The 24,485-nt window shown below is 40.1% G+C and overlaps 1 protein-coding gene across 2 annotated transcripts in view; it reads right to left on the bottom strand.

Annotated features, from left to right (window-relative positions):
- The window catches only part of LOC109035774 (Collagen type IV alpha 1), a 172,616-nt gene that overhangs the window by 132,496 nt on the left and 15,635 nt on the right, over positions 1–24,485 (bottom strand). For both annotated transcript variants that reach the window (XM_019049520.2, XM_072306422.1), the window contains exons 4-6: positions 15,371–15,505; positions 14,231–14,338; positions 4,600–4,821 (exon numbers count right to left, since the gene is read on the bottom strand). In XM_019049520.2, coding sequence (XP_018905065.2) covers positions 4,600–4,821; positions 14,231–14,338; positions 15,371–15,505 — 465 coding nt within the window. The remainder of the gene's footprint in view (positions 1–4,599; positions 4,822–14,230; positions 14,339–15,370; positions 15,506–24,485) is intronic.

Below are 24,485 nucleotides of genomic sequence, written 5' to 3'. Positions count from 1 at the left end.
AACAGGAAGTTGTGACCTTTCAAGTTCTTTACTTTCTCCCAAAATCATAATGATACGAAAATTTTAACGGTTTAATTTTTTTTTTTTTTTTTTTTTTTTTTTTTTTTTTTTTTTTACCTACTGTCCCTATTCATCCTCCACTGAGGTAAATAGGGACACCAGCAAATTTCAATGAAAATAAGGTGTTATCCCCATTCTGCTAACCGGAGAGTAAATGGAGACACTACCTGAGTTTTTAAAAAAAGTAAAATTCGAATCTGAAATGGAAAAACATGTCTTTAATTAACAAAAACTAAATAATAAGTCGCAAAGAGGTGACAATTGTCCTATACGCCCTGACCATTTTGTGAGATCTGAAAGATAAATTCCTCCATTAAATCTGGGCAGTATTCAAAAGTCTCAGAATATGAAATAAGTACATATGTATAAGTATTCCAAGGGATGTGATAAGAGGCGGAAAATGTCAAAGAAAGCCCCCCCCCCCCCCCCGGCCTGAAATGTATGTTGTCCCTTCTCATACTGAGACTCCCAACCGCTCGTTTTTTTGGAAAATAATATTTTTTAAACCACCTAAATATCGAGCAAATTTCATCATTTTTGGTGATGAGCAAGGTAACTTATGATGTCAAAATGTGATAACATAAAAAAAAACATTTTCTTTAATTCGTGATCCACTTGCATGGGATGTTATCACGCTTGTTTTGCCACTTTTTTTCAAGGTCTGGTTCTGAGGTTATGTTGACACCCTAGTAGCCAAAATATTATTTTTAATACTTATCGAAATAGCAATTTAATATGTATCCAAATAGCTATAAAATAGGGTATAAAATAGCTGAAAATAGATATAAAATATCCTATCTAAATACCCTATATAGTGTCCTTTTTTCAACTATAAATACCGTATTTTATAGTTTTCTCTATAGCTTAAAAATAGGTATCTGAATAGCTATTTAATAGGTATATGGAAACCTATTAAAAAGGTATTTTACTTTTGAAAGAGAACCAAAATTGAGACCTTGAAAATCATAAGGTGGTAAGTGCATTGATACGTTGCCAAGATTGTGCAACCGTATACGATAAATGCAGCAAATCAAAACCATGCAGAGGCGAAACTTTTTTAGCAAAAATTCCCTGGGCTATGCTGATTTTTTTTTTTTTTTTTTGCATTGAAGTTTGCAATTCTATACCGGGTGTCCGTAAAGTAACTGAAAAGTGTGTATAATTTTGGAACAAAAAAAGATAGAAGGTCGCGGTTTGTGGCATTCTTCATCATTCAAAAGGGGAAATTTTTCGATGGGGGGATTTTTCTTGGTGGACCCCCCTGGGGGCCCCAGGGGGGGCAACTTTTAAAATTCAAAAAGCAACCCCCATTTTTTTAGACATGGTTAGAAAGAACTTGAAAGGACAAGGAGAATGGCGAAAAAAAAATTAAAATCGGTTCACTCGCTCAAAAGTTATAGCCGGTCAAAATTTTAAATTGACCACTTTTCAAAAAATCGCCGTTGAGCTCCAAATTATCGAAAAAACAAAAACAAACCAGGAATGAAAAGTTTGAAAAGTGCCCTTTAGAAAAAGGAAAAACAACTGACGTTGTCACAAGTTCGGATGGCATTGTTGCAAAATAAAATTTTGGAAAATTCAACGTGGCAGCAAATTTGAGGATAAAATATTAACCGATTTTATTTAATAGTGCTTACTTTTGCTGCTTTGGAGGAGGAACTTGAAAATTTCTGAAGCATCCTACTGATTTACAACTTCATTTGTCAAATGACTAAATACTTAGTTTAAAACAAACAAAAATCCGGTGGAAAGTGGAAACAGTAGTTTTACTGTAAATCGAGAATAATCTGATAATTGCAAACTAAATAAGAATGCAGTATGATCAAGGGAACTTAGCATACTGATTTCAGCTTCGTGAACAATGTTACCGATCAGGTAGTGCATCAGATGTTACCTAAAAGATCGGTGCCTCAAATCGTGAGTTTGAGACTGTCAATAAGATAATCTCAACTCAGATAATAATCAAGAGTAGAACGGCGTTTTCGGAATTGAAAGCGCAGCAGATATCCTCCTTGCCAATTAGGAGTGCCAGGAGTTACAGAATTAAAATTATTCTTGGATTTTTAATTTTCAGAGAGAGAGAAATGTCAAAAATGTCAACCGCCCCTACCCCATCAGGATAAACCATGTTTTTTTGGCTCGCCAAGTTTATGGGAGGAAATTGCTCAATTTTTCTTTTTATCGTTAAATTTGAGGAGGAGGACCGTGAAAATTACTGAAGCATCCCAAAGGAGGAGCGTTTTTTCACATCGGCTTCATTTTTTGACAGCACACTTAATCCTGTGATGTTGCATACTCCAACGATTGAAGGCACCCCGCTTGACAACTTTAAAGTCAGCAAATTATTGCTCTTACTTGGCCAAATAAAGGAATTAAAGTTGATACCTTGGATTTCCTTAAACTAGAGGATATTTGAAAGATAACAGTTTCTGGAATTTTCGTTTTTCGCGTTTCCTCAAAGAACCCCGCACAGAGCATGGAGTCAGCGGCTCTCGATGAAAGTCGATGAAACTTTAATAGATTGATATAAAGTTCAAAATTAAGGGAAAGCCAAAAAATTAGCTCACTTTTGCGAGTAGAAGCCGAGATATTCGCGATTGAACCCGGACTATTTTCTGTGCGGCGGAGGTAAATTCTCCGTGTCGCCTTACCTTGCTTGAGCACTTCGGCCAGGAAACCCCCTCTCCCCACCAGGTAACTACGATGTCGCATTGTTTACACTCACTCCGTTTATTAGGACGCTCCGTTCGGGCTGTGCGAAATGGAGTTCCCTGCTTCTCGCACCCCTCCCGTGCCGGTTTAATCTGAAATGTAGTTGCTGAAACAGAATTGACCGATGCGGGGAGAGGGAGGGAGTACGGCATTCGCACCGGCCGAGCGCATAAGCACCTATCTTCACGTGAGTGACGTGAGGTCTGATCGAGAACGCCGAACAACGAGAGAAGAGGGGACTCGGAATTCTTCCGCCATGCTACGGCATGATAGAAAATAGTCCGGGTTCAATCGCGAATATCTCGGCTTCTACTCGCAAAAGTGAGCTAATTTTTTGGCTTTCCCTTAATTTTGAACTTTATATCAATCTATTAAAGTTTCATCGACTTTCATCGAGAGCCGCTGACTCCATGCTCTGTGCGGGGTTCTTTGCTGCCACGTTGAATTTTCCAAAATTTTATTTTGCAACAATGCCATCCGAACTTGTGACAACGTCAGTTGTTTTTCCTTTTCCTAAAGGGCACTTTTCAAACTTTTCATTCCTGGTTTGTTTTTGTTTTTTCGATAATTTGGAGCTCAACGGCGATTTTTTGAAAAGTGGTCAATTTAAAATTTTGACCGGCTATAACTTTTGAGCGAGTGAACCGATTTTAATTTTTTTTTCGCCATTCTCCTTGTCCTTTCAAGTTCTTTCTAACCATGTCTAAAAAAATGGGGGTTGCTTTTTGAATTTTAAAAGTTGCCCCCCCTGGGGCCCCCAGGGGGGTCCACCAAGAAAAATCCCCCCATCGAAAAATTTCCCCTTTTGAATGATGAAGAATGCCACAAACCGCGACCTTCTATCTTTTTTTCGTATGAAAAGGGTTGTTTTTCTCTCTATTCATTGTGCTCGTAACTTACAACTTTTGAGGTGGACTTTTCACTTTCAAACTTGAAATTTTAAAATCTTCAAAAGAGCAGATAGTTCCATGCAATGCAACGCAAGATTCAAATTAAAATTGGTGTTCGTGGGACCCGCGAACGTGGATATGTTTGAACTTGCTATAATTAACATTTTTTGTTCGTGGTGTCCATGTACTGCGGACAGAATGAGACGTTGGGTCAGCTGCGCTGGTCATAGACTCGTGTTTTGATGCTTGATTATTGTAGATCAGCTATAAATAATAAGATCCGTCCAAACGGCAACCTCCTACGTTCAATATTAACCGAATTGTCGTGTTTTGAAATATTCAGTTTAGGTAGGTAAATGACATCATCCGCCGCGGTTGAGACACCCTTGGTCTCTTCCACTTAGGTACCTATTTATTTCTTCCGAGTTTCACGTTGAATATAACCAATGCAAATGTACCTATATCTCTCTAATTGACGAATCTAAGGTGGAAGAAACCAATGGTGTCACTTCCGCGGTGGATGACGTCACAAACCGAATTCTTCAAAGCGCGATATATTTGTTAATACATATTGAACGTAGCAAGTTGATGTTTGGTCGGATCTTATTTTTTCTAACTGATCTACAAGAATCTAGCATCAAAACACGATTCTGTGACCAGCGCAACCGACCCATTGCGAATCCTGTGGTATTCCTTGGTGTGGAATAGCACCATTGACATATTATTGACTTTAACAGTGAGAAAACATTCCCGCTATCGAATTGGCAATGATTGCTCCGACAATAATGCAAAACCTCAACAATTTTCATCCAGTGAATGGGTATATGACAATCTAAACTTTACATCATAAATTGCTACCTTCCGTTGAAAAATTATGGTATTTGTGGCGTCTCGTAAAAACTCGGGCTCTAATAAAAAATTTACCTGATATACTTACTGATATTCCTTGATCTCCTTTGGGGCCTGTTGGTCCCTGAGGTCCGTCAATACCGGGAGTGCCTGGCGGACCCTGAACTCCATCCAATCCAGGTTCTCCTTTTTGTCCTTTGTCATAAAGACCGGGAATCGCTGGCTCTCCTTTCTCTCCCTTCACTCCGCCCAAACCAGGATATCCGCGAGGACCAGGTTGGCCAGGTTGTCCTGGCAATCCAGGTGCCCCCTAGAATTGGAATTAAAATAAAACGTTTGACTTTAGTGGCAAATCACATATCAGTACATAGCTGGAGTGTTGAAGTATGTTAGGTGTATTAAATCATTTTTTTAAGCCCTGAAATATATTTTTCATATAGATATTACATTCATTTTGGTGTAACGAGCAGATTTTGCCACAGTTCCTTTAAAATGTTAATGTCGTTGTTAATAATGTGTAATTTTGCAATAACCGGAATAGCAAAACTGTGCAACACACAAAAAATAAAAACAGGTACACTAATTTTAACCAAATTTCATTGTTTCATTTTAATGGTAGGTATTGAACTTCCTTTTTCCAGCTTTTGCACGAACTATTTTGATTTATAGTGCCAATTGTTACAATGCTTAACAAGCAGCTCATTAAATCAGGCAGGTATCAGCAATCAGCTCCTTTGGCGAGACTGCTAGAGGTCCCGAACAAACATAGCGGCATTGCCAATTTGTGTCGGTTACGTAACCGACACAGAATTGTGAAATACCTACTTGTTCCGCAGAGAGCAATCGCAATCGAATATCAGGGTCTAAGCTCCTCTGGCTCCCCTTGGAGAGTAAACGTGGGGAGGAGGGAGGGCTCAATTTTAAAGTCGTTGCTCCCTTCCAAATCGCAAATTGAATGCTTCCTAACGGGAGGGCACAACTTGAAACCTTAATTGACCCCCATAAATTCAAGTTGACCCACCAAACGCCCAAAAGTATCTCCCTAAATAGGGAGACGGTGCCCTCTCCAAAAATTGCTCCTGGGTCGCAAAATTGACATAGCTACTCCGGGGAAAATGATGATATCATTGGTAATTGACACAAAAAAACTAGAATTTCAAAGTCTCAGAGCTCCCCTGACCTTCTATGGTGTCAATTTTCTAGGATGCCAAACATTTTTTGGAGTATTTAGGTACGTCATGTTTGCGACCAAATATACATTTTTGGAGGGAGCATCGCCTTCCTCTGAAGAAAGGTCCAATTATGAGCGATGGGTGGGTCAATTTAAACTCCTATGGGTAAAAATGGTAAATCTAATAAATAAAATTATAAGCGGTCCGCCGTGACCTCGAACTTCCCGACCCCGTCCCGCGGCCCCCCTGTGTCCCACGCCCCTGAGGATCGATCGGCGGGACCCCTGCGGCCGGGTCTCCGGCCCCCCCGCCGGGTTTTCCGGTCCGATCCTCCGGGGGGTTGCTGCAGCCCCTAAGAGTTTTTTTGGGAAAACCGTCACCCCTCGCGCCACGTTCGTCCTTCCGGCTCGGGATTCGGCACGCGGATGCACTCGGGTGGCCGGAGCTTAAGTCCAAAGAATCGCTGGTCCCCGGCCTGCCCGGAGGGGCGCTGCGCCCCGAAAGGCCGTTTTTTCCACCCCCGCGTGAAGTGCCCCACTTGTTACCTTCCCGCTCGTCCTCCGGGCTCCCAGTTTCGTCTGGAGGTCGGCTCCGGGTCGGCGACGTTCGATAAGGTCGGATTTCGCGATCTCTCCATCCGGGGGGCGCTGGTGCCCTAATCCGTAAAACTGTAGATGGTCCGCCGTGACCTTGAGATTCTAAGCCCCGTCCCGCGCCCCCCCCCCCCCCCGGTGTCTTACGCCCCTGAGGATCCACCGGCGGGACCCTTGCGGCCGGGTCTCCGGTCCCCCCGCCGGGTTTTCCGGTCCGACCTTCCGGGGGGTTGCTGCAGCCCCTAAGGGTTTTTTCGGGAAAACCGCCGCCGTTCCCGCCCCGTTCGTCCTTTCGGCTCGGGATTCGGCACGCGGGTGCCCCCGGGCGGCTGGAGCTTAAGTTCCGAGAATTACCGACTCCGACCTCCCCGGAGGGGCGCTGCGCCCCGAAGGCCGTTTTTTACGACCCCCGCACGGAGTACCCCACTTTTTATCTTCCCGTTCGTCCCCCAGGCTCCCGGTTCCGTCTGCGGGTCGGCGACGTTCGGTCAGGTTGGATTTAGCGATCCCTTCTTCCGGGGGTGCGCTGGTGCTCCCCGACGGTTTTCGGAAAAATCGGTCTGGCTCTCTTCCTGTTGGGCCGATCGGAGCCGCGTTTGGACCGGAGGTTCTGCCCTTCGTCCCGCGTTGGGCGGTGCAAACGCCCCCCGGGGGTCCGCAACGGGGGAGCCGCGGGAGCCCCCCGAGGGTACCGGTGCCGACCCAGTTTCTCAGTGGGTCATGCGGATTTTGGAGACGGAAGGCCGGATCGCTGTTGCCATGGTTATGCTACACTCATATGACTGCGCACGGCTCGAGCGCGCGGTGTCGCAAGATCTCGCTCCTCGGCGGGATTGTTTTGAGCTCAGTTCGTCGGGAAACCTGAATTCGGCAGCCACGCATCTTTTTTTTTTTACTTATCATTTTCAAACTCTGGTGTGGGAAGCGTAGCGGCCGGGGAGAGGGTAACTGCGGCAGTTCAATAATTTCATTCGTAAGAAGAGAAGAGAAGGAAGATTTGAATTGCTCAATCGCGGAACATGGCCAATATTCTTGAATGGATCACTAGACAAGGTACGAATTAAAGCATTCCGATACATGTTTCTCAACCAAAATTCACGTAGAACACGATTCGCGCAACGAAAATTACTGAAACCAACTCCTAACGAAGATATTAACCTTTTCATTTCACATTGGTTACGAGGAATTTGAACTGCCCGCTCACAAGAAACTCAAAGCTCTACGTGAGTCAAATCGCGCACGACAACGGTCTCAGCAAGTTTCTTAATCGAGCAATATTCATTTCCCACCATGTGTTGATCGAACTATAGGCAATTTGCTATAGCTGAGCCATAGCGTCAAGATTGAGGTTGCCAGATATTTACATCGCGCAGAGACTGTCATGATAACGTTTAGCGCGCGATGTGAATCACGTAGAGCATTGAGTTTTCATGAGCGGGTGGTTTGAATTCACGCATCAAGAATCATTAAATGTCTTCGTGAGGAGTTGATTTCGATAATTTTCGTTGTGCGTATCGTGTTTTACGTGAAATTTTAATTAAGAAACATGTATCAGAATGCTGAAATTCGTACCTTGTCTAGTGGTCCATTCTAATTTTTTTCATCGTTTGTATGTTCTAGCGTTGCATTGCCAAAAAAAAAAAAAAAAAAAAAAAAAAAAAAAAAAAAAAAAAAAAAAATTGAAATCAAACGCTGAGTCCTGCAATCTGAAGTTTCAGCAGTCGCTATTACTTACACTGTGCGATTGCAATTACTCCCCAAAATAAATTAAAATGTTCCCAGCTACGTTCACTAAAATTGACCGCGATTGCAATAATATTCACCAAAAGTATCCTCCGACGGTTTTCGGGAAAATCAGCCTGGCTTCCTTCCTGCCAGGCCGATTGGAGCCGCGTTTTGAGCGGAGGTTCTGCCCTCCATCCCGCGTCGGGCGGTGCAAAGAAACTGTAATAGGCATGCAATACTAAATTCCCTATGGGATTTTGGCTGCTGAATCCGAACATGGATTTAACTTCTTTCCATCATGCACAGATTTTCCGGAACACTGATAGGTACTTCTCTGGAAAAGCTAGATTTGTAGGGAAAATTCCTATTTTTACGGGAAACATATAGACCTAATAGGTGTTAGGTAAAAGACGTTTAGAGAGAAAAATAATTTGATTTTCATGTTTTATTTTTTTTATATTGAAGAAAAATTATCCATATCAGTGCACAAAAACCTCAAAATCATAAAAAAAAATCAAATCATCAGTTGAGAAACGCTAATTCCGCGAGTTTAAATAATCGCGTCAAACACAGTCCAGATACCGTAAAACGCATGTTAGCGCCTACATTACAGAAGGAATATTTCACGCATCGCGCGTTCACCAAGGGTGCGTGCTGGGGTTGAGAATTTGTAATTTATTGGTGTAGGGCCTACCGCGAGGCACACGGTGTCCTAGGCTTTTGCATTCTTGCACTCAGTAACACCAAGCCTCTTGCTTCAAGCCTCCATCAAACGGTCCATCGTAAATATTTCACTATCCTATTCCACTCCTCGATCCGAGGAATCTTTGTTTTGCAATGTTGTCTTTTCAGTTTGCTGATCAAAAGCATCAATCACTGATAAAATGGGAAGCATACAAGAAAATTTCGCGAGCGACAATTTATACATTCCAAATATTCTTCAATGTACTTAGCACAAAAATAGCGCAAGTGATCGAGTTATTAACGAGATACATACTTACTGGGAGCAATGGTCCACTTTTAATTTTTTTAGATTTGTTTGAAATTGTTCAACCCACCTCGGATAGATTTATGAACGCTGATATCGAACATCACGTCTGTTTTTTTGGGTTAGGTATTACGTCAATGTTCTCCGCAAAAAAAGTAATTTTCCCTACAAATCTAGCTTTTCCAGAGAAGTATCAGTGTTCCGGAAAATCTGCGCATGATGGAAAAAAGCTAAATCGGTGTTCGGATTCAGCAGCCAAAATCTCATAGGGAATTTAGTATTCCATGCCCATTAAAGTTTCTTTCCTAATACTAATATCGAGGTTTTTGCGGACCAGTGCTCCTATTCGCCCATATAACACCATGTATAACTCATCCGGTTGTTGTGCGCCGGAAAGGACATAAGAAAAACATTTTTCTCAGATATGAGTGGTTGATTCTCATTCAAGTTTTGCCTCTTAATCCGAAAATGATCTTATTTTTCGTCTAAAATCTACCAAATTTTTGAAAAATAGATTTTTTAGCTCAAATAAATCCCCTCTTTTTGGGATATTGATTTTTCCGAAGGTTTTAGAAGAGAACGAGGATCATTTTCGGCTGCAGCGTCAAGAATTGAGTGGGAATAACTCCACTTGTTGTGTGAGAAATACAATTTTCCTCTCTTCTCCGACGCATAACAATCGGATGAGTTTTACATGGCTTTACAAAAGGCGGAAAGGAGCACTGGTCCAAAAAAATATTGATGTCAGGAACAGATAGGAAACTTGAATAAGCATGCGATAAATGGCTATTGTGTAATTTTGGCAGCTGAATCCGAAAATCACCGTATTTTTTCTCCTGTCATTCAGTCTGCATAAACTGCTACGTGCGAAACACGTAAGGGTCGCTAGTAAATTAAATAAATCATTAAAATAAACTTCGAAGGATTCAGGCGATTCCACATTTTTCTATTTCACTCGAGAGGTTGCCAGACTGTGCGATAAATGTGAGTATTTTACATGGATTTGAATTGGGAAAAGCGCTAAAAAAGCAACTTTTCTGGCAACAATAGAGTCCGGAAGGGACGAGAGGCTGCCGTCCTGGGAAAACCCATGATTTAGCCGGAAATGTCATTAAAACAATCGATTCCGTTTGAAGCATCAATTGTATACTAGGGGAAAGCTATTTTAAAATAATAATTGTAAATGGACGCAGATGCTACAGAAAGGGAAAAAGGAAAGGGAAAGGAAATGAAATGAGGATATGATTACTAATATGCAATCAGAGAGAATAAAACAAAAACATCAAAGAAATTTATATGCGATGAAAGCATAAGAAAAAAACACGAGTGGGCTCATTGCGATTCGGAACTCGAACTATACTATCGTTGAGCAGTTTTTAGACCCCTACGCCACCGATAATCTTCTTAAGAGGTGAAGATGAACTTTTGCTACTTCAGCAAGTCAAATCGCGGATGAAGTCCATGGATTGTCTTTTTCCGCCACCCGATAGGATGACTTTCCAGTCAAATGCCTTTTTGAAGAAATGATCGATTCCCATCATCGCTTCATCTCCACACATCTATTCATGTGCAAATGATAGCACGCTGCGGCAACAAGGTTCTGTGACGAAATCATGTTATCCTCCAGAGTCTCCGAAATGTATACATATTAGTGATCAAATGTCCAATCACTGAGAAAAATGGCTCGCGGAGCGAGCCGAATGTCACTCGCGTAGGGAGTGATCGGGGGTCCAGGGGCCGTAGCCCCTTGGCTGGCCGTGACGGACGCGCAAAGCGCGTCCAGAACGGCTAGTATGTTATACTCTTCAATTATTTGGTAGCAATTAATTTGCGATTCGTAAGGGAGACCGACTTTTAAAATTGAGCTCCCCGTTTAATCGCCCGCCCAAGGGGGAGGGGGGGCCTACTGGGACTTCGGAGTCCTTATATTTGAACTAGGGGGCCCTGCCCCCTGACTGCTACGCGGCCCAACCCCCGGGAGGGCGCGTCGCGCCCGCAGGCCCGCTTCGCGGGCCTTATACGCATATGTATAGGCAAAAATGTTCTTCCATTTTAATACACCATTTTGTGTTCGAGCTGCATCGATTTCAAAATTTTTGACGTAACACTCGGATTTGTAAATGATGAGGAATAGCCGGATGTACATAATTTCACAGTCCACTTACTGGAGAAATTTCCATTTATTATGTTATTTTTAAATACTTAATTAAAAAAAAAAATCGGATTTCGACCGTTAAGAGTTAATACTATTTGGTCCGTCCCGACGCGACGCAGCGCCTGCCTTCTCACTTTGTATCTGCTGTTTATCTGCTGTAAATGTTAATAGATTAAATTCAGCAATCAAGTAAATTGACCGATACCACAAATCGAAGCCGGAAGAATGCAGGAAAAATTATGAGTTAAACCTTATACTTTGGACCTTGAACATTGAACCCTGAGCGATGCACCGTTCCTCAACTCTTCGAATGAGGAGCCCTTCACGAGCTTTTCCATTGTTTTATTGTTTATTCGAGTCACTCAGGTAGAATCCCACACCTTGACGTTTTTAGCGGAAACGACATAGTATCTCTCACGCTATTAACATTGGACTTAAGTGACATGAGCTTTAAAAGCTCTACAACATTAAAAGTTCGGGGTTTCATAATTTTTTGCACATCTACTTTTACTGAAGATGACATACATGTGAAAATCATCCTTATCGGTCCGGCAGTTTGTCAGAAATAGTGCTTCCAAGATTTTGCTTGTAGCTGTATAATATAGATTACTTTGGGTCAATTACTTGGGGTACCATCTTTTTACGGAGAATCTACGTCCATTTTGCAGCTAAAGAGAAAGTATGGAGATAAGTGCCGCATTACTGCCTCCCTCTTCAGAGAAAGTGTATTTGGCTTTAATGCAGTTGAATCGTACTTTGGTCTTGAAACCTGATTTTTAGGATCTTGACCCTCCCTTTTACCTCAAGGGGCGCTAGATGGGAGAGACTTTGAGATGTTGATTATACTTGTGGTTCATTATATATTAAATCCCACGGTGTTTGACTTCGTAGGACCTACAACCTAAGCCAACCGAGAAAAAAACCTGGTGATGGTCTGGGACACCCTGCACACCTGATTGATCTCTATGTTTTGCTCTCAGCTCCACACTCAGTTTCTTTGTTTTTCTTTCAGTCTTCATTTTCACTCTTGGAATATTTCGGCTTTTACATTTTTAGAAGACGCGGACCAAAACTAGCACCATCGTAATACCGTATTGAAAGTAAAGATTTGCTTCCATTCCCATTGGAGAGTAGGTGGTTGGTTTTATACAGCGTATTCGTCTTCTGCGGCGTATTGAACTCCTCAGGGTGATTTTTTATCCTCATATTTTTCTAAATATGGACAAAACTAGAGAGGAGGTCAAGGAAGCCAACGAACCCCCTCCACCAGAATTCTACGCATAGAGCCTCCTTCAGGATGTTGAACAACTTCACAAAACGACTGCTTATATTTGTTGCCATTGAAATGTTATTTCAATTACTTTTTCGGCGAAAGGAGACCAAAGAGCTTGATGCAAAATCGGCTTTTTTCGCCCCCCCTCTGGAAGTTCTTCAGACTTTGTCTATTGATTACTCATACTTGAGCGCTTCTTTTCCCAAATTTTCAGACTCCCAAAAAATTTTGGGGGGGAGCTAGGGGGGGTGGAAGTCAAAACTTGTGAGCCTCGATATCTCTTGAACAAAGAAAGATATCGAGGTCCGGTTTGGACGAAAAATTTTCTAAAATTGCATACTTTAAGATTCTAAAGGTCGAAATCCCGATATCATATTTTTAAGTCAACATATGTGCTTTTTTCCAGTTTTTAGGTCTGGAAAATTTCTTTTAAACGAAAAATTTACAAAGATCTCAATTTTTTATTTGAACCAAAACCAGTTTTTTAAATTGTTCGTCTCTTTCCGCATCCAACGAGTGGTCCATTAAGCTGGGGAACCAAACGGTTCCGGAGTTATGATCGATTGAAGTTTCCGCTCAACGCGCGCCGACCGATTTTCGCGTGCAAAAAAGTCGGATTTGACTGTTAGTAGATCAGATTGAATGTTCAAACTGAGCAAAATGCTTTATTAGGGACTCTTGAGGGTCGCTGAGTTCAGAAATTACAGATACTTCCAAATAATTTACGTTTTTAAAATTACAGCTCCGCAGCGCTATTTTAGAGGCCCACTGAGCGCCGACCGGTCGCTCAGTGGTCCTGTCCGAAGCTGTAATTTTAAAAACGTAAATTATTTGGAAGTATCTGTAATTTCTGAACTCAGCGACCCTCAAGAGTCCCTAATAAAGCATTTTGCTCAGTTTGAACATTCAATCTGATCTACTAACAGTCAAATCCAACTTTTTTGCACGCGAAAATCGGTCGGCGCGCGTTGAGCGGAAACTTCAATCGATCATAATTCCGAAACCGTTTGGTTCCCCAGCTTAATGGACCACTCGTTGGATGCGGAAAGAGACGAACAATTTAAAAAACTGGTTTTGGTTCAAATAAAAAATTGAGATCTTTGTAAATTGTTCGTTTAAAAGAAATTTTCCAGACCTAAAAACTGGAAAAAAGCACATATGTTGACTTAAAAATATGATATCGGGATTTCGACCTTTAGAATCTTAAAGTATGCAATTTTAGAAATTTTTCGTCCAAACCGGACCTCGATATCTTTCTTTGTTCAAGAGATATCGAGGCTCACAAGTTTTGACTTCCACCCCCCCTAGCTCCCCCCCAAAATTTTTTGGGAGTCTGAAAATTTGGGAAAAGAAGCGCTCAAGTATGAGTAATCAATAGACAAAGTCTGAAGAACTTCCAGAGGGGGGGCGAAAAAAGCCGATTTTGCATCAAGCTCTTTGTGGCAAGTAAATTGAATTTTCAATTTTTTTGGAAAGGCCCGTAAAAATCTCTATGCTAGCGCCCCCAGACCTCCCTTGAATGGTTAGGTGCGTGGTAGGATTTTGGTCGGTTCCCATCCCTCTTCCCATACCCCCTTCGGAATTTCCTTGATGAAATATCCCTCTGTACCCCCCTCGTCACAAAAAAATTCTTAGTGCCATTTATTTCCGGGAAATCATTCGTCAGAGGCAGTGTCTTAATCCGCGTTGTATTGCCGACAACGGCAATGGAGTGCGATTCTATGTAGACTCTAAGCAGGGATTTATGTTGGTAAGGATAGCTGCTGTAATCTGAAAAGCACGTTTAATTGCGTTGACAAAACTGAATACTTACGTCCGTCCCATTGCATCCATCTAATCCTGGAATTCCTGGAAATCCAGTTGGTCCAGGCTGACCAGGTATGCCGTTTATTCCTGGAAATCCTGGAAGACCCATTTTACCCTGAAATTAAAACACAATTGAGGAATGGAAATACAATTCAAAATATAATTGAATGACTTTTCAAAAAATATCAAATGAAATTTGAATTTACGAAAAGCATAATACTTAGTAGTAATGGCCTTTTAAAACATTTTTCAAAAACACTTAAAAAACTGTTAAAATGTTCGTATTCGGAAACCCTTTCTGACAATTTTTTAAAGAAAAATTCTTGAGCGTTAAAATGTAAGGAATTTTTTTAAAAAAACTAAAATATCAATGTATCTAGTTTTTTTTAACATTTTGTAACATGCACATTACGGCTAAAATAATTGCAACATAAAAAAAAATATATAATCATATTCATGACCCTAGTAGCAGTGGGTGAGTGGGTGGTTGAGAAAAGGTGTAAAAAACTCGTAAATTTTAAGAGATCTCTTAAAATTTACTTTAAGACCACTTTAAAATTAGGTAAAAAAAACTCTTGAAATATTCGTATTAGGAAACCCTTTTTGGGGATTTTTTTATAAAAGTAAATTTGAAGAAACTTTTTAAGTAATTTTTAGTAAAATTTACATTATTTTTTGTTAACTTCCTGCGGGCAAAAACGAGGAAAGAAAGTGGTGAACAGAAAAGCATAAAAGGAACAGTTGCAGCCTATAAAAATTGAGAATATAGTTTATTGGTTTTTACGTAAACTTTACGTTTTCTTTTAATTAAAATAAAATTATTTTTTACTTTAAAAAATTCCCCAAAAGGGTTTCCGAAAACGAGTATTTTAAGGGTTTTTTACTTAAAATTTACAAACTCTTACAATTTACAAGTTTTTTTACATTTTTGTGGACAACTTTTTGTAGAACTTTTTTCAGGAGCCATTGCTATTAGGGGACGTACCCGAATAAGATGTTCTCTCTGAGATTGAAACTTGCGCCTCGCATTTTATGCATTCATCAATATTGCGATTTTCAATCAAGATACGTATCACTTTTTTTTTAAATAAAACAAAATTCTAGAGAAACAATTAACAAGTAATGGAAAACTTTTTTTTATTCTCACCCGATCTCCTTTTGGTCCAAGGGGCCCCATTGGGCCTGTGTCTCCTTTTTCACCTTCGGGCCCTGGTAAACCCTCTTGACCAGGGTATCCTACCAAACCGACAGGTCCTGGTGGTCCTGGCTGTCCTGGTGGTCCCTATAAACGAATAGAAAATACATATACTTCTTCTCTTAAAAATTATGACTTTTTTTAGTATTATTAATTGAATTAACTTGAAAATATAGCACATTGATGAATCCCTTGACAAAAATGATCTCCAAATTTTCATCTAGCCAAAATTAAGTTTTAGCATTCAAATAGAGCCTCACTACTCACTCCAGGCATACAGTCAACACGAAGAACTTTGTTTCGTTAAAATCACCAATAGCCATTTTTAGCGTTTTTTCTTTAATTTTCGATTGTAAATTCACGTTTAGACTTTGCTCCCTAAATCTCGTGTCGGAAAGTTGCCGAAGTGGGCGAAAAGGGCCTAAAAACAGATTGTTCACCGTTGACGGCCTGTAACTCACCGGGCGTTGAGCTTACAACTAATGGGTCAGTTGCGCTGGTCACAGAATCGTGTTTTGATGCCTGATTCTTGTAGATCAGCTAAAGTAATAAGATTTTTCTAAGCCCCAACTTTCTGCGTTCAATACTAACCGAGATATCGCTCTTTAAATAGTCAGGTTTTTGACGTCATCCACCGCGGCAGTGACACCCTTGATGTCTTCCCCTTTCGTTCGATCAGTGATGCAGAAGGCATGACGCGAAACTTCAACGACGTTAAACGTAAACGAACTCAAGAAACAGACGAATTCGCACTTCGAAGATCTTCTGAGCAGGAGAAGGAGATAACGCACTCGCCGCGAAGAGATCAGGCGGTCAGTCACTTCACCTTAGTTTGTTTATGTTTAATGTCGTTGAAGTTTCGCGTCGCACGCTCTGCATCACTGATTGAACAAAAGAGGAAGAAACCAAGGGTGTCACTACCGCGGTGGATGACGTCAAAAACGTGACTTTTCATAAGGCGATATCACAAAGGTGTTAACATTGAACATACATAGTTCCGGTTTGGACAGATCTTATTATTTTTATGTATTTTACAAGAATCGAGCATTAACACACGATTCTGTGACCAGCGGAACCGACTCATAGATGATTTTCAAAATTAAAGTTGGTAATATTTTCTGTAAAATCAATAGGTACACGTACTTTTTTAGTCACATTAAAATGTAATGCATTATAGAGGGTGGCAAACTTTGAGCATTGAACAAAAATTTGCGTTTTTTGCGGTCTTTGACCAATATTTCCTTTCCTTTATTGATAAATAATTTTCTAATGAATGTAGGTAGTGAGTTTCTGAAATTTGCTCTCGGCAATATGGTGGGGAAGTAACTCCAGTATCCGCGTACTGGAGCGGTCGAATAGCGTTCAAGTTCGCAAACGCATTCCTCACGGTGCCCAGCGGTTGAAGGTAGAGGAGTCGATAAATCCCGGCGAGCACTTCTAGCTGCGTGTGTAATTTGTTTAGAGCGACGGAAAATTGAAGGAGTTCAGATTCACGTTTTTAACGTCTAGGAGCAGGACCCAGATTGACTGCCTCTGTGTGTGCATCTGTGAATTCTTCAATTCAATCAAGATAGCCGTTCCGTAGCAAATAAGTAAACCAATAAAGGGGTCATAGCCTGCAAAAATCCCGGGAAGCAATGTTATCAGTGATTCCTATGTAATTTTTGACGCTGAATCCGGATTTCAACTTTGCACCAAAAATTCGGACCGGAAAGTTGCCAATTTTTGCAAAAATGGCCTAAAATTGGCTTTTTTGGCGTATTATGACCTGTAACTCGCGAGTAATTGATCTGACCACAGAATTAGTAATTTTCAAAATTAATCCTCATTGAATTTCGTATAAAATTTTTTTGCACATGGCAAAATTAAAGTTGCTTAAGGGTGCCAAAATTCGGAAAAAAAGCAGACATTGCCATTTTCGCAGTTGTTGACCAGCTTAAAAATGACCGCATTGCAATGTTGCCAAGATTCTGCAAACTTGTTTTTTGACCATTATTCCCTTAATATTCGTATTATTTTACTAGGGGGCCCTACTCCCTGACCGCTACGCGGCCCAACCCCCGGGAGGGCGCGTCGCGCCCGCAGGCCCGCTTCGCGGGCCTTATACGCATATGTATAGGCAAAAATGTTCTTCCATTTTAATACACCATTTTGTGTTCGAGCTGCATCGATTTCAAAATTTTTGACGTAACACTCGGATTTGTAAATGATGAGGAATAGCCGGATGTACATAATTTCACAGTCCACTTACTGGAGAAATTTCCATTTATTATGTTATTTTTAAATACTTAATTAAAAAAAAATCGGATTTCGACCGTTAAGAGTTAATAATATTTGGTCCGTCCCGACGCGACGCAGCGCCCGCCTTCTTACATTGTATCTGCTGTTTATCTGCTGTAAAAGTTAATAGAAATTCAGCAATCAAGTAAATTGACCAATGCCACAAATCGAAGCCGGAAGAATGCAGGAAAAATTGAGTTAAACCTTATACTTTGGACCTTGAACATTGAACCCTGAGCGATGCACCGTTCCTCAACTCTTCGAATGAGGAGCCCTTCACGAGCTTTTCCATTGTTTTATTGTTTATTCGAGTCACTCAGGTAGAATCCCACACCTTGACGTTTTTAGCGGAAACGACATAGTATCTCTCACGCTATTAACATTGGACTTAAGTGACATGAGCTTTAAAAGCTCTACAACATTAAAAGTTCGGGTTTCATAATTTTTTGCACATCTACATCTACTACAGATGACATACATGTAAAGATCATCCTTATCGGTCCGGCAGTTTGTCAGAAATAGTGCTTCCAAGATTTTGCTTTGTAGCTGTTTAATATAGATATTCTTTAGTTTGTAATGTGGGACGAATGAATAAAAATCACTTAACGTGAGATTTAAATAATTCATCGCCACAATCTGTGTCGCTAGAATGAGGTGTAAACACGTCAGATGGTATTACCATTTAATACGCTCTATTAAAATGCAAAATTAATATGAGGTAATCAGATATCATGCACTTTATAAGAGTGTCCGCCCGAGAGACTAGACGGGCACTAATCCATATAAATTAAAATGGATTCATTGTGACAGTTCACACGGCGAAGTGTTCTAAAGACTTCGAATGACAATAATGCTCAAGAAAGTAAACCAAATGTGGGTGATGTGGCGGTTTGGAGTTTTCAGTTTAAAAAAAAAAAACTTTGTTCATTGCAATAGCTGTTCAAGACTATTCCATGTTATGGGCACAATATGACTTGCTTTATTTGCAACTTTTATTGAGGTATTAGAACTTGTCCCATCAAAATCTTAAAATCTGATTTATCGACTTAACTCGACGAAATTCGCCCCACTGAAAATTTTGCCAACCTGCCACTGTGTATGGCAACAATTTTTATTCATACAGAGCTGAACAGCAGCTAATGGCAGAGGAGGAAAATTTTGACTTAGTTGGATCTAGGCACTTTGAACGGGGGGAGGGTCCAGGTGGCTTCTCCCAGAAAATTTTAGAAATTTTAACGCATTTAATATTCAGTTTGAGTTAATTTTGTCATAAAGTATGATCAAATTTGAGCATCTTGCCTTTCTCTATCCCCCGGTCCTTCCTTCTTTCTCCCTTCCCTTTGTCTTCCTCCTTTTTACGGGCAAACGGGGAGGGGGGCACAAAGCCATCTACGTCTCTCCTTTTCCCCCTTGGAACCGCCTATGGATTTTAATGATCTCCAGTGGGTTAATGAAACTGAAAAAACTGTAAAATATAACTTTGAAATACCCTACAAACGGTAATTTTGTAGGTATTAAATACCATAAAAAATGGGTATAAAATTAAAATTAGTAGTGACTAGCAAGGCCGTGGCAAGAAGGGACATTGATAGGAAGAGAAAGAACAATGATGAATAAGCAATGTTGCATCACTAAAGTGATTGAGTGAAAACAATCTGTTGGGCCTTTTCGAGAAAAGTCAGGTTTATCTGAATCCTATGCGGAGGCACTTTGTTTTATTCAATAATTATACATCTTATCTTACTATCTTACTATAGTAAAAAAAATAAGGCCTTTTTTGTGCGTACGTCCGTGTCATTTTGCATTCTCATTGGTCTTTCATTAACCAATCAGAAGACGCCATTGAAAATCCCCGGGAAATTTAAATGTATGCTTCCTTACACATAGGCGGTTCCAGACCTTCATGCTTGGGGGTACCCAGAGGTGGAAAATGTCGGAGACCGGCCCCGAAGGGGACGGTTGCTCAGGGGAGGCCTAAGTTTCGGCCCTCAAGTTTTATCCCTTTCCTACCCTCCTTTCTCTTTTTCTCTCCTTCCTTCCTACTTAAATACATATAAATTCAACGTGGAACATTTTTAGCAAAACAATCCATCAAAACTACAATCATGCCATAAAAAACAGTAGAATCTTTGTAAAACACGACTATCAATATTAATTCTGTTTACAAAATTTTCAATAAATTGCTGGTTTTTTTTTCTCAGTGTGAGCGAATACAGAATCTTTAAAATCAGTAATTTCACAGTTCTGATAACCGTACTTAATTTTTGCTTGGGGGTGCCCAGCACCCACTGGCACCCCCGTAGAACCGCCTATGAAAGGATCATTCGATATTATGATAGACACGTATCAAACGGGATTTTATTGATATTAACTGGGATAAAAGGGAGTAATTTTACCTAAACAGGATAGTCATGGATAAAACGGGATGTACCTATAGGTATTAAGAAACCGGGATAACAGGAAGAATATCGATCTTTGTGTATCGATCTTCGATACATCGGTTATTTTAAAGCAGTATTGACTGGGATAAAACGGGATTTCTTCATTGTAACCGGGATAAAAGGGAGGAATTTTACCTATAGAGGATAGTCGTGGATAAAACGGGATGTACCTATATTAAGAAACCGGGATAGCAGGAAGGATATCGATCTTTGTGTATCGATCTTCGATACATCATTTGTTTTATAGCAGTATTGACTGGGATAAAACGGGATTTCTCCATAGTGACCGGGATAAAAGGGAGGAATTTTACCTTAAAAGTATAGCCATGGATAAAACGGGATGTACCTATATTCAATAACCGGTATAATAGGAAGGATATCGCTGTTTGTACATCGATTTTCGATATATCGTTCTATTTTAGGCAGGGGGCTGAATTTCGTCCCACAAACACACCTAAAACTGTGGTTGCTTTACACCAAACACATCAAACACACTAAACACATCAAACTCACCGAACACATCAAACAGTCCAAGAACACCGAACACGTCCAACTCATCGAACACACCAAACATATCAAACTCACTAATCACAAAAAACACACCAAACACACAGGAACCACAAATTTCATCAAGCAAATCAAACACATCAAACGTACTAAATACGTCAAACACACCGAACACATCAAGCAGACAAAACGCTTTAAACACACTAAACACATCAAAATCACCGAACACATTAAACTGATCAAACACATCAATCACACCAAACATATCAAACTCACTAAACACAAAAAACAAACCAACCACACGGAAAAAATAGGTTGTCTCTAACAGCTAATGCGGTATGGTTGAAAAGTAAAAAGCCGTGAGAACCAACAAAAATAGTTGGATTCACCAGCCACGTTGACCGATGTGACCAAGCACGAATCCAATTTACCTATACGCCTAAATTAAATCCGACTGTTGCATCTTTTAGTGGTGCAACCAGCAATGTATGTTATCATACCCTCACATGTAGGCCAAGCCAGCAAGAATCTTACGGCGGATGTCACTGTGGCTGAGATGGACGGATTAACCATCTTGACAAAGCTGAACTGGCCATCACAAAGGCGACCCAACCATCAGGTACTGTCAGCGCGGTGAGAGTTCCCGCCTGGCTAAGCTGCGGTCCGCCATTTTTCCTTTGTCACTCAGTTACGAGTTCATCACGTTGTTGTTCGGAGTCTGTGCGCTTGGCTTTATTTATCTATATTAATCCATGTGAATTTACGCGTAATTTGCCCAAATTCGTGTTCGAATCGTTTCTACAGCTACCGTCTTCTCTTTAAATCTATCTGTTTTAACTTTCCACGCATATTTTCCGAGATTTCCTAGTTACCTGTATCGACCACTTTTTGGAGGTTATAAGAGTTGCTGCGATGAATCTGGCTAACAAAATGTGTGAATTCTGAAAACTTGAAGGGCGTTTCGCAAAATTGTTCTGTTATTTAGTGAGTGTCGGTTCTGTATAAAGTCATTGCGAAAGCGGGAAGATACGGAAGTCCCTTGAAAATGATAGACCAGTGATTATTGAATACTTCGTTCGTATATCTATTTGTGTTAAAATTTTAGAGAATCAAAATACTCTGATGCAGAGTAAAATTTTCCTGGGATATTTGTTGAATATAAGCTTTAATCAAAATTTGACAGTTTCTGTCCCACCGTGAACTGTGGCAATTGGTACTGCGTGTAGTTTATTTTTTTAGGTATATTTTGAACTATCTATCTACTTATTATGAAATCAAACTTTTTGTGAAACTGATTTAGTCTGTAAATGATTCTTTGACGGTAAAAACAAGTTTCGTTTTGGTATCATTTACTTGAAATCGGTGAAGCAATTATCTGCTATTTCTCGTCAAATTTGCTTTAACTGCCAGTAATTGTATGTGTACCGGAATTTTTAATCAAAAAGTAAGTAAAATATCTACTACTTTCATATCAAATTTGTTTCTGATAATTTGAGTTAATATTTAAAAATATATGTTGAGTGGATGTTAGAATCCATAAAGTTCGTCGGAGCATCTGGAATTCGGGAAGCTTGAAATTACCATACTACGCAGTCGGAAACGCCACACTAGCATGGTGTCAGCCGTATCGTGTAATTTACAATACTGGTATATTGGTAACTAACTAAACTGCGCAGCTTCATTGGAAAAAAAGCAAGAAGACAGCATGGTTAATAATAACCAAACACTGGTAAATCCGATCATATTTTTTTTTGTAGCGTGTGTAGTAGAAATAAAAAGTATAATAAAGAAAAAAACAGGCTGTGCGATTTAAAGAAATGAAACAAATGATCACAAATACAAATCTAGATTCGAATTCAGTTATCAAACTCAAGCAGATCGACGTTGACGGTTAAATATAGATTTTTTGTGCTCCTTCATCATCGGTCGTCATAGCTCAATCGTTAGGGTGTTAGGTTAGGATTAGGTAGGTCCAGGTTCAATCCCAAATAATGGGTTGAAAAAATTCTATCGTAGTAAAATAAGTTGAGTAAATTAACAAATTTCATATTTTTCATTTTTACAATTTAGCGTTCTCAGATATTTATTTTATGGGGCTCCTGGCCCCCTATTTTCCATTAAAAGCCCCGAAAAATTGTAGCAATGACCGCTGTCCATTTTGGCAAAACTAAGCGGGCATGGTAGCCCTCAAAATGGGTCACTTTGACATAATTGCTGAGCGCTGCGGCCGAGCGCTCGGGTTGATCTAACCATCTCCGCAGGGCTGACCCAGCCGCGCGGCATGAAGGCAGCGTCACTACCTGCTGGTTGTCGATCTAGCCAACAATTTGGTTGGCGCGGTTTTCAGCTTTCGAAGATGGTCGAATCGACCATCTTCATGGCTGCACGAGACAACCTTTTTTTTCCGAGCACATAGAACACACAAATTTCATCAAGCAAATCAAACACCCCGAACACATCAAACACACCAAATACATCGAACAGACCAAACACATGAAATACACCAAACATTTTGAGGGCTTCCCACCAAACACATCAAATTCACTGAACACATCAAACTTATACCGAACGCATTGAACTCATTGAACACATCAAACACACCATCCAAAAAAAAACACATCAAACACATTGAACACACCAAACACATGGAACACACAAAACATATCAAACACATCAAATACACCAAACATTTTGGGGGCTTTACACCAAACACACCACACACATCAAACACATTAAACACATCAAACTCACCAAACACATCAAACTCATCGAACACATCAAAGACACCAAACACTCCAAACACATCGAACTTGCCAGTCGATAGCGGCAAAAACATAAAAATCGGTCCGGTAACTAAGCGTTACCAGAAATTAAAATGAAGGAAGCCTGAGAGTTTTTTAGTAGAGAATATGATAAATGTCAATTTATATCTGGTTTTAAATTATAGAATGTCGTTTCAAGTAAATGAAATGAAACTTGAAGACCTATGATAGTGTGTGTGTTGGTAGCATCCCTCTATTCTGAATGAAAATAAACAAATTCTCACACTAAACACAACAAACACACCATACAAATCAACACACGAAACACATCAAACACACCACGGTTCCTTGGGTGCCAGGTACGGCAGTCCCGAGGGGTTGGGGTTGGGCTCCTTGTTTGCAAGGAAGATTATTCCCCTTTTCTCAAATTTCGTACATTTAACCCGGTTAATATCAATACACCCAGTTTTAGTCAATCCTGCTTTATATTGAACGACATATCGAAGATCGATAAACAACCTATACCGTTGTTTAATAGATGCAACTGTATTTATCCCAGCTAATATAAGTTCATCCTAATTCAGTTAGATTCATCCTTGCAGTAACAATGAATTTGATTTTAAATTGATTAAATTTCGAATAAATTAAAGTGGATATATGTGTCATTAACATAACAAATATGCACATACTTTCTCAAATTAAATCAAGCGAAAACATACCTACATCACTAAATTTGGGAAATTATGCCATTACTGAAGCCCAAGTAGCATTTTGCAACGAAAAAATTGCAATTTAAATGAAATAAAATTTCCAGATGATTTCAACTTTCTTGCAAGAAAATTGCAATTATTTTACAACATCTGACCCCCTCATTGTAAAAAAGTTGCAATTTTTTTTTTTGCAAAGAAATTTCAATATTGACGACCTTTAAATTTCAACCCCTAAATTTTCCGGGGAAATTATAATAATTCGAACCCATGCTTACCTAATGTCCTACGACGTTTAGCAGCATAAAATACCGGACGCCCTTGAGTGGGCTTGAACCCGACCCGCGAATGTCATAGCGGCGCACTCTTC

Source organism: Bemisia tabaci, chromosome 1 (assembly GCF_918797505.1).
Source record: "Bemisia tabaci chromosome 1, PGI_BMITA_v3".
Classification (NCBI taxonomy): Eukaryota; Metazoa; Arthropoda; class Insecta; order Hemiptera; family Aleyrodidae; genus Bemisia; species Bemisia tabaci.
The sequence above is the reverse complement of the archived record's forward strand: the minus strand, read 5'-3'. Positions and strand labels throughout refer to the sequence as shown.